General features: G+C 44.2%; 1 protein-coding gene across 1 annotated transcript in view; it reads right to left on the bottom strand.

Moving 5' to 3' along the window:
• LOC127212884 (C-type lectin domain family 2 member H-like) overlaps positions 1-3,719 on the bottom strand; it is a 7,219-nt gene extending 3,500 nt beyond the window's left edge. Inside the window, exons 1-2 of the mRNA XM_051173078.1 lie at positions 3,626-3,719; positions 765-894 (exon numbers count right to left, since the gene is read on the bottom strand). Coding sequence (XP_051029035.1) covers positions 765-894; positions 3,626-3,719 — 224 coding nt within the window. The remainder of the gene's footprint in view (positions 1-764; positions 895-3,625) is intronic.
• Between the last annotated feature and the right edge of the window lie 7,008 nt (positions 3,720-10,727).

Raw genomic sequence — 10,727 nt, 5'->3', positions numbered from 1 at the left:
GCATGGCACTTTTGAAGGGTTACTGAGGCAAGAAATAAATAATTTGATAAGAAATATTGAGTACTAGAGATGACACATACTTATTTTTGGTAGAGGGAAATTTGTTGAAGCTTTTATAAAAGGAACAATTGCAATGAGCCCTGTAGGTAACTGTCTCTTCTTTTTATCTGACTCTTTTCAGAACTACATAATAGTTTAGGTTACACTGACTAACTCTTGTTGGCAAATGTGTGTCCATGTTTAGACATGGACATGATGTCGTTAAAGTTGATATGATAGCTCAGGAATAATAGATTTCTGGAACATGCTGTTTAATATTCTCTGGCCACAGTTGAGGACGTTAACTGAAACCGTGAGTCAGGGGTGTGGAGCATCGCTGCCTTCCCCGACCCTCTCTCTCCTCACTGCCCTCATCCCCTCAGCTGCAGCAGCCTCCTTGAGGATCCTCCTTTGGGTTTTACTCCTCTTGTTCCCTGCCTAGGAGAGTTCCCGAAGGTGGACTTGTGTCTCCTGCACCTCAGTCTAGAGGTTGCTGAGTGCCATCTTCCCAGGGATGCTGAGCCTGGACTCCTGTGCACAGCACAGCCTGCGCTATCCCTCCCCTGCATCCTCCTGCTAGACCCTAAGGACAGAAGTTTCTGCTGTGCTTTCTCCAGAGCCCTTCCCACAGTGCCTGGCTCACAGTCATCAACAAGTATTCACTAACAATGGGAATGTGAACTGAATACCACAGACTCTGGAGAACGAGTCACTCACCTGACAACGACAGAGCAACAGGAAGTGCAATGGCAGCTACAGAGAGGACCGCCAACACTCCATAGCAGAAGTAATAGGAAAGCTTAGTGGGAAACACGGGGGAGATGATTTTGAGAAATTTTCCTCGAGGGTTTTTACCTGTAAAATATTTATATAAGAATGCTGACTTAGAGAATTTCTTAAGGAAAATAAAATAAACTTAGCACAAAAACTCACTTCACAATTGCCTACAAGTACCTTAAAGGGCACGGAAAACCCCTTCCAAAGAAGGCCCTGGTCCATAAGGAATGTCCACGGTGGGAAGAAGACAAGAGATGCTGGAAACAGAAATTCAGCCAGGGGTCTTCTAGTCACTGAACTAAGGGTGAATCGTGAAAGAGCAAGAAATATAAGAGTGAGGGTCACAGGGAAAGGCAACCACAGCAGTCAGCTGTATTGATCTCCATAAAAAGTTAGAAGAGGAAACAGAAACATAAGGGGAAAGAAATCACTGTAACTACACCTATTGATAGACTAAGATAGAGGGAAATAGAACATAAATACAATACACAGCAAAACTGTGTGAAAATCAGCCATAAGGGAACGTCCCACCCCTACAAAAATTATCCACTCAAAATCAAAACAGTAAATCCAGCTGCCGTCTGCTTCATTCCCAAGGCCGCAGTTAAGAATGCTTTCCCAGCTTCCAGAGCAGGAGTAGGATGTCTGCACACTACTCCAGGGCGACTTTGCACAGGAGGGCCAGCCAGGGCTAAGAAATAGTGTCCCAAGGCTGGAGAATGGCTCATCAGGGAAGGGCACTTGCTGCTCTTACAGAGGTCACAGGTTCAGTTCCTAACACCCACAAAGTAGCTTAGGATCTTGCCAACTCCAGTTCCAAGGGACCCATGTCCCTCTGCTGGCAAAATCACCCTCTATAGGCACTCATGCGATGAGCAAACATGCAGGCAAAACAGCCATATACATATAAATAAGTTCCTTAAAAGAAGAAAAAGAATTTTATTGAAAACAGATGAAAATGTCTCTCTTCACAGATGATATGCTCCTATCTGCATAAAAATTGTCACAAATCTATAAAAGAATACCGGATTTTAAAGAAGTGAGTTTACAAAACTGCAGGACAAATTGCCAGCATGGCAAAATCAGTTGCATTGTCTGTCAAATGGAAATTATTGTCTAACACAGCAGCATTTAGAGTAATGTCAAAATATATACAATACAAATCTAAAAAAAAGGTCATAATCAGCATAAGCAAAAACTACATATAAAACTATGAAAAAATCATGGCAAGCCTGGAGAGTTGGCTCAGGGGTTAAAAGCACTTGCTACTCTTAAAGAGGACCTGGGTTCTATTCCAGCACACACATAGCAGCTTGCAACAATCTACAATTCCAGTTTCAGGAACTCTGACACCTCTTGCAGGAGATTTGATGGCACTGTAAAACTCCAAGACTGTTAAAATATTTACCTTGGATCAGGGGTGGAGGCAGCAACTAATTGACAAGAATTAGCCATAGAGAGTACAATGGACACAGGAAAAAGGATAGAGAGACACACAGGAAGTGGAGGAAAGGACTTAAGAAATTTCATGGTCTTTCTGGTATAAGACATGTGGAGAGAGACATGTAAGCTGGGTAGCCACTAAAAAGGAAAGGTCAGCTGGTTCTTCCTCTACTGCCTCTGTGATCTCTCAGGTTTCACCCCAATATCTGACTCCTGAGTCTTTATTGGTAACAGAAAACTTAGATAAAAACACCAGATGCCCTTCCCTGACCTTGGTCGGAAATAGGAATGCTCATAACGAAGCTATTTATGGAAGCAAAAAAAAAAATCATATGCACAAACTTTTAATAATGAAAAAGGAAAGACATCAAGGCAGTTCTAAACACATAAGGAACTGGAACACTCAATGTTGCTCACATGTCAACATTCTTGAGCTGTTTTATACATGCAACAGCTTCACTTCCTGGGGAGTGGTTGCCTTCAAAAAAAAAAAAAGAACATAGAATCAAATTATATGAAAAGTATTATTAAAACTAAAATAAAATTAATATAGTCAAAAAACAGTCCTGAAAAAGAACAAGTCAAATTCAGCAATCATGCTGCCTAATCCATGACTCATGTGAACAGGAATAAAGACGGCCTGATGCTAGGAAAAGAGTAGACACTAAAACAATACAGGAAGAAAAATAAGACCTCAGAAATTACAGCAAACACACACGGTCAAAAGGTATTTCACAGAGATGTACAGTTTTTAGACAGGGAAGGCCGGCATGGTTCTAGTATGTATGTGCTCCTAAAGTAACCTGATGTCTGTCTGCAAAAAACAAGACTCAAGCCGGACTGTAGCTGTAGACCCAAGCACAAAGCTAAGTATTGTGCAGCCATTTAATTCTATAAAAAGCTGATGGGGTGCAGGATCTTGTCTTAGGCAAAAGTCATCTTAGATTCAAGAGCAAAATCAGTCTATACAGTAGGAGGTTGAAGAATTTATGTGTTGATGTGACTCTAATGCCTTTCTTCAGACAGGCAAACTTGTGCAGCCACTAGGAAGCTGTACAGCTGTTTGTACAGGAAGTATACAATATGGTGATGTGCCCACATATCCCCAAGCTGGAAAGGGAAGCTTACATTTAAGTTTCAAGGAAAAAAGAAAGAAAGAAAGAAACCTTTATGTTCATATTTGTAGTAGCTTTAAAGATAGCTGAAAAAAAAAGTGGAACAATGTACGTTTCTCCTGCAACTTTTCTAGGCCAAAGTTCCTAAACTAATCAGCAAACTTAAGCAATTAAAAAGCAGAAAGCCACAGAAAACTATCTCCTTCCTTCTGGCTTATTTGAAAGAAGCAAAACCAACTGCCACGACTCACTTCCTCCTGTCCCTTCTCCACAAGTTTTCGCCAGCTTCTCTCCTTTGTTTAAGATTTGATTTGAGGTGCTAGCGTACTTCTGAATTTGGAGCATTGTGCCTGTGTCAGTGGTGCTGTGGATACACACTCTCTTAGAATCAAGCCATCAGTGTGTCTGACACGGGATTAATAGACACTGCGATTCCTGAAGAGCAGCAGTATGCAAGGCATGACAAAGTGACAGAAGTCAAATGTGAAGTCTCTGCTTCAGGGATCCATTTTATGGCACTCTGGAAAAGTAAGTGTGTAAAGGCTGGGGACAGAGGTACAGGATGTGTGCATCCGGGAATGGGAAGGTGCAGTGGGGTGGGGGTCTACAGACCCTTTATAAGCTATTGTTCTACATTTATTTTTTGTGTGTGAGTGTTTTGTCTGCATTCATGTATATATGTGTACTACATGCATGCCTACTGTTAGGGAGGAATCTGGACCAGTGTTGGATCCCAGGAGTTGGAGTTAAGGGTGTGTGTGAGCTACCATATGGGTGTTGGGAATCAAACCCAATCTTATTCAAGAGCAATACATGTTCTTAAGGGTTGAGCCTCTACATGCCTTGATGAAGAATACATGATTAGATGTTTTCAAAATTCATAAAACCCTATACAAAATGAATTACTTTCACTGAATGCCAAATGTACTCTACAAAGTTTCCACTGAGTTTATCCATTGCCTTTTGCTGGTTCTCACTCCCCTCTGTCCCGCTAACAACGGAGGAGAAGGATATGTAGGACTGGAAGACTTTAAGCCCTAAACTGGGGCCTTTAGATTTTGGGTTCACAGAAAACTCTGGACCCATTCTTTATTCACACGTGTTCATTACAGCTCCAGAGCTTATCAGCATGTGAGCAATCTGGTTTCCCCTGGGTCCTCCCCATAGCTCCTCACATTCCCTGTACATAGTAAACTTTGAGAGATTTGTAAACCCTTCATATTTTGAATGTATAGGCTTCCTTGTGATTTCTAGTTCTGAATTGTGCTTTTAAAAAAAAAATCTTTCCAAATCCAGTCTGATTTTAGCTAGTTCTCTGGCTGACCAGCAGTGTTAGGCTTTAAATGCCTGACTAATTTCTCTGAACATGTCACCCAGGTCCACCCATGTTGTCAACAAAGACATCATCCCATTCTCTCTTATTGGTGCATAGTTATCCATTATATGTGGGAGTTGTTAAGTTTTGGATCCTTGGTTATTGGATATCCTCCACCACCAATGCAATAAACCTATCGACCCAAATTAATAAGTCCAGGTTTAATCTGAGCAGACCAAAGCACTTCCCAGGTGGCTCTAGGGAAGCAGGGGAGAGACCAGGTCTTAAGTGGCCTGTAGGAATAGTCTTGAGCAGCCCCAGAAAGGGAGGGACTCTTGGAAGGCTATCTGAGGGGGCAGTGTCTGGAATGGGAAGATTGAGACTGGGGTGTGGAATGCTCCCCCTCCCCCTACAACTGCAGCCCTCCAGCAGGAATATGTGTCCCAGTTTTCCACATTTATTCACTGATAGAAGCAAGGGCGTTCCGTGTGCTAATGTGAACCCTATTACAATACATAAAAAAACAAGCACAAGTATCTCTTGGAGGAGGTAGATAGGAAGGAGCCAATATTTACTATAAAGTGCCTGGTGATAAAGAGCATAGTAGGATCAGTATAGGTCACAATAACAACAGTGTTTCTAAAAATAGCTCTGGAGTTACTAATACATTGACAGTAATAAAACAATGAACACCAGTCAAAGAACACATCTGACTCTGTCCTGCAGCTCTGTTCAGCCTGGTTTACCAGTAGGGGCCTCCACTGGCAGGATAAAAAGCTTGCTGGGCATTTGGTTTAAGCAGTCAGATTTTGTCAGATCTAGGAGTCATGTGATGAAGAAGCCTACATTGTGGAAGTTCATGCCCTTACGCCTTCCCGGTATTTCTCTAACTCTTAATCTCTCCGGAGTACTTGACTTACCTGAGAAACAGTAGTCATGTTCAGGAGCTTTCTGTTTTGGTATTAGTCACATGCTCTGGCTAACCCCGAGATTATGTGATGTGGTGGTACCTGAGGGGCAGCAGGCAGAGACCCACACCTGCTGCTCTATCCCAAGCAGGGGCTCTTCCGTCTGTTTAAAGGGTCCTGGGTGGGTGTGGAGGGGACCCTTCACCTGTGCAGTGGGTGGCTCAGGACAGGACCCAGGGACTCAAGGGAGGCCTGGTGAGAAGGCCTTCCCCTTCAGTCTGTCACCCCCCAGATCAGTGTGTCCCATCATCACAGCAGGGGGACTGTGCACCTAGGGGAACTTGGTCTCATCCCCTGAGATGGCCACAAGACCCCTGAGCTAACAATAATGGGGAACTCTGTTTTTTGAGGAAATATTCTATTCCTACCCAGAAACATTAAAGCCCGGGAGGAGACAGGTTCAGTGTGGCTGCCCTGGCAGAGGAAGGACCCGGTTCCTGAGATTTTAAAAGAATGAAACATTAAACATTTTACAAAACGAGAGGATACAGTTTTAAAATAGAAGCCTCCCAATGTCCTTTTCCAATCTCTGACTGTAAAGTAAAACTGTAGGTGGATTTGCAGACAGGGTCAATGTCGCATCCCCGCCCTCCTGAAAAACCCGGGGTACAGCAATAGGACAGTGGGACCTAGACTGTCCCCTGATGCCATGGAATCACTCAGGAGTACTCCGGTGCCCTCCAGAGGGGAAGAACTCTGACAGGTGGGATGCCAGGGGGAAAAGGCCCATGGGGGGGGGGGGGTCGGGAAAGGAAGATGGGGGTGGGGTGGAGAAGGGGCACTTTAGAGGTGCACTGGATGGCAGTGATGTGCCTGAGCATGCCCAAGGTCCCCCAGGAATCCTCCAGGATTCCCAACACCGCCTTTGCTTTACAAAATCAGAAAAGCTGTTTATCTCTCCCTGCCGCAACCGAGTTATCACAATCAAGTGTGAATCGCGAGGCCTGGTGGCTACAAATATCGGTGAGACTGCGGGGAAAATGTAATCAGATGGGCAGGTTGTTCAACCCAAACTCCTTCACCACATGGCTATGGTCCCTTTAATTCCGCAGAGACAAGAGTAAATTTGAGGCTAGCTGCTCAATGCCTCCCTCTGGATGTAAAGCTAGCAGAGTGCAAATTCCTGATCCCTGAGAAGCGTGCATTCCAGGTCCGCTGTGGGTTGCTCTTCCACAAACATGTTTAAATAACATTCGAGTTATACAGAATTGCACCGCTGCATTCCTATCCACCGAAGACGTCCCCTCAGCCACGCGCTCCCCACCCCCCATCCTCCCTACCGATCTCTAGGGACCCCTGCTGAGGGCTGATGAAACTCCCTTCTCTCCCTTTAATTTAGTTAACGATTCATTAAATACGTACGTTTTTCTCTCACGGAGGCTGAGACGGGAGACTTTGCAGGTAACATTCTCATGAAGGCATTACACCACCTATGTTCTTGCTATGGCAACGAAACTCACATGAATGGAGTGGACATTTCAAATGAAACTTCAGGTGTGAGTAGGGCTTAAATCAGTTGATTTGGAAGCTCTGCCCAGCTTGCCCGCGATTTATTACCTGATGGATGACGCTGCACATATTCACCCTTTGAGCACAGAGTAATAGCTTCTTGGAGAGTGAGTGTGACACGCAGGAAATGTGTACCATAAAGTAAATGCACAGATATGAGGAATGTTTTAGATTTTGATAGTGCAAAGAGTTTTTAATTGCAGCAACTTCACGCATTTTTTTCTCTGCCACAAAGCTGGGATGACAGGGGGTGTTTCACTGCCTGTGCAAATCAGCCTAAGAGCAAAACAAGTGCAAGATGATGAGATGTAATTGCCAGCCCTTTTCTAGCCTTCTGAAAACTAAAAGTTTCTAGAAAGAAGCAGCAACTTTCACAGACACTTCTATAGGACTGATTAGCAGTGACAATAGAGGGTTCAAAAACATGTGACTCCGGAGCCATCTTCAGCCCTCTTTTTTAAAAGAATTATTTTATCTTCTGAATATTAGTGTTTCATTTGAACATACCTATGTCACCTTGTACGAGCCAGGGTGCACATCAAGGACAAAGAGCTCCTGGACTGAGGGTCTCCCTGAAGTGAGCCAGCTCTCCAGCCCCCATTTCTAATCCTCTCAATATCTGTTTATTGCTAATCTCTGCCTCTCACCTCTGTGACCATGAGGTAACTCAGAAAGACTAGCTTTCTTTGCACTGTATTAACAGACAGATAGCTCCCACAAACCCAAAAGCTAAGAGCATCATCAGGGACCATCTGACCCCTGTAACAAAGGCACCCACTTTGCTGTAACTGCCTCTCTGCTGTTTCCAACAATGTGCTTGCAAAGTGTCTTCATGTGTGACTTCCTTTGGTCTGTGACTATAAAGACTCCATTACCACCTTGGAACATGGAATTTGGGGTAAAATCTAAAGGAGAGTTCCTGGGCCACGGTCACTCATGTTATCTCCAGAGTAAACTCTTATCCCCCTTTGATGAGAGAGTTGTGTTTATGCACACAATGGGCCTTGTCTGTCTGGGAACAGGATAGGAGAGCACATTCCCACTGTAGGAAGAGTGAAGCAGAGAAGAGGTAGGCCAGATGTCAGCAGGGTGAGGGTGCTTTATAGGAATCGAGTAGGGCCCAATCATTCCATGTCATAAAGGTGGAAGATTGAGAACATTTAGAAGAGCTTGAGGAATATGTGTGTATCAGTGTGATTGTGTGTGTGTGTGTGTGTGTGTGTGTGTGTGTGTGTGTGTGCTTACCAGAAAATAACAGCTGTATTTACAGTTTCATTGGAAGCAGGTAGGTTTTGCTCACTACCCAGGCATATTGCTCCTTCAGATATGATTAAAATGTCACTATGGGGTAAGCAATTCCTTCTGGCCTGCCTGTGGCTACAGCTCACTGCATCCTGACTCAATTCCTTCTGACCTGAGTCTCTTATTCAAAATATCCCCACTCTCGTAGGGTACAATTAAAAATACTGTAGAGAAGTCCTCATTTGCTGGTTGGTCCCAAAGGAGTGGGCAAGTTGAGGATGCTTCCAGGTTATATAAAACCCCCTAGTCTGGGGCCATGAAGCATCCAGTGATACTCTGGGCCCATGAAAACATGCAGTCTTTGTTGGATTATGTTGGTGAGTTGGCTAAAAAATCAGGAACCAAACAATAAAGTTAGCCAATTATAATGATTGGGCCTGCTAAGACCAAGATCCACAGTTCCCAAGCAAAGGGAAAGTGGCATGGGAGGAACTTTCAGGAAGTATTGTCTGAGCTTTCTCTGTGTTTGATTATTTTAATAATTTTCTAGCATCCCCCTAACTGGCCAGGTTCATCGTCATGAAAGCACATTCTTTTCCTGGAAAGGCACAGATGCCCCCTTTCAGCTGTTATTAAATCCAGGCCTCTGGAGTTTGGGAAGACTACCACAGCCAGGGAATCTGAGATCTTAGCATGGCTATGCTCTGCTGTACCAGGGTGGGGTCTTCCTTGATACGATGGTTCAGGTGGCTGTGCTGTACCTGCTGGAGCCCTACTGCTCCTGCTCAGATGCTGGTTACCCCTGGTGCCTTCTCCAGCAGTGGGGGAGTAGAATGAGGCTTCTGTTTTTCCTGATAATATGAACAAGATATTAATATGCTTCCTGTGACAGGAGAACACCTAAGTCATGACTAAAGAAGACTAGGATTCATTTCCCTCCTATAGCCCTGGCATGCAAAGTAAGTCCCATTCGATGCCAAGTGTGTAACATTTGTTTCTGGTCCTACACAGTCAGCCTTTCTCAATATCTAAGTCAGGGGACTGGCTAGGCAGTGCTAATTTGTTGACTAGTTGGTTAGTATTACAATTTATATGCCTACTTCGTAGAAATGTTTGCCTTGTTGGGGACAAAAGGATAGCTCAGAGGTTAAAAGCACTGGTTCCTCTTCCAAAGGACCTCAGTTCAATTTCCAGAAACCACATGATGGCTCAGACATGTGTAATGAGAGCTGCTGCCCTCTTCTGGCATGCATGCAGGCAGAGCACTCACACAAGGGAAAGGAGAGAAAAGAAATATTTGTCTTAGGAAGTATACACATGAGTAAGAGAAACAAAATAGAAGGTAAAATAAGGAAAAGAGTAAAGGGAAGTATCAGGGAAGAGATAGAAGGAAAAAGCATCTGGAAGAAGAAAGGAAACAACTTTGAAGAACCAAATGGAAAACCACAGCAAAAGATGAAAACGGGGAAAAAGTCAGAAGAGGAAAACAAAGATCAGAGAGAAGAATCCCATGAGGAAATGAGCTTTGTTCCTCAGATGCACTTCCCATGTGTGTCTGTGCATCAGTCCAGCACTTTGCCTATCCACATCTGCTCTCCATTCTCTGACCTCCTGGGAGCCCTTGGCACATTTGAATTACAGTACATCCTGCTGTGTGAGGGGTTCGTTTTAGGCTGCTTCCACCTCTAAAACAATCAGGGGTTATTTCAGGGGGTGATCAAATACTCTGGCAAAAAGGACTAGAAGAAGAGTGGAATGTGTCAAAGCAAGAATGAAGGAGATCAGAAGCCATGGAGGACTTACAGGAGAAGTGTTGTGGGGGTGAGTGTGGGCATGGCTCAAATATGAGGCAGTGATTTAATATTAGTAAGCATGGAGAAGCTGCCCTCCGGAGAAAGGGAGTGATAGGAAATCTCAGGGCTGATGAGGCCCTTGAGTGAGTGTGTAGTGAGGATGTGTAGGGGGCTGTGAAGTGAGACTTTGGGGATAAGCAATGCCAAGGTAGCCAGCCTACAGTGATCATGTCTAGCTGTTCAGAAAAATAGGTCAGTGGGTGATATGTAGCTGCTCCCAACTTTTAGCAAAGTATTTTGAGGGCTAGTCCATTCAAAGCATAAGAAAAGAGATAGCAGGGTTTGTATGGGTCCAGCAAGTCTAGTGAAGGATTGAGAAAATACATGTAAGTGTGTTGATGGGGTAATGGAGGCATTAAGGGAGGGGGTGTCTCCTCTAGGGTCGCCTTAGGGTCATGACAGAGAGGCTGAGCAGCAAGGGAAAAGTTGATGATCCGTATACAGGGAAATTAAAGAGGCCTGGTAA

This window comes from Phodopus roborovskii, unplaced genomic scaffold, assembly GCF_943737965.1.
Source record: "Phodopus roborovskii unplaced genomic scaffold, PHOROB, whole genome shotgun sequence".
NCBI lineage: Eukaryota > Metazoa > Chordata > Mammalia > Rodentia > Cricetidae > Phodopus > Phodopus roborovskii.
Note: the sequence above shows the minus strand (reverse complement) of the source record. Positions and strands in the feature narration are given on the sequence as shown.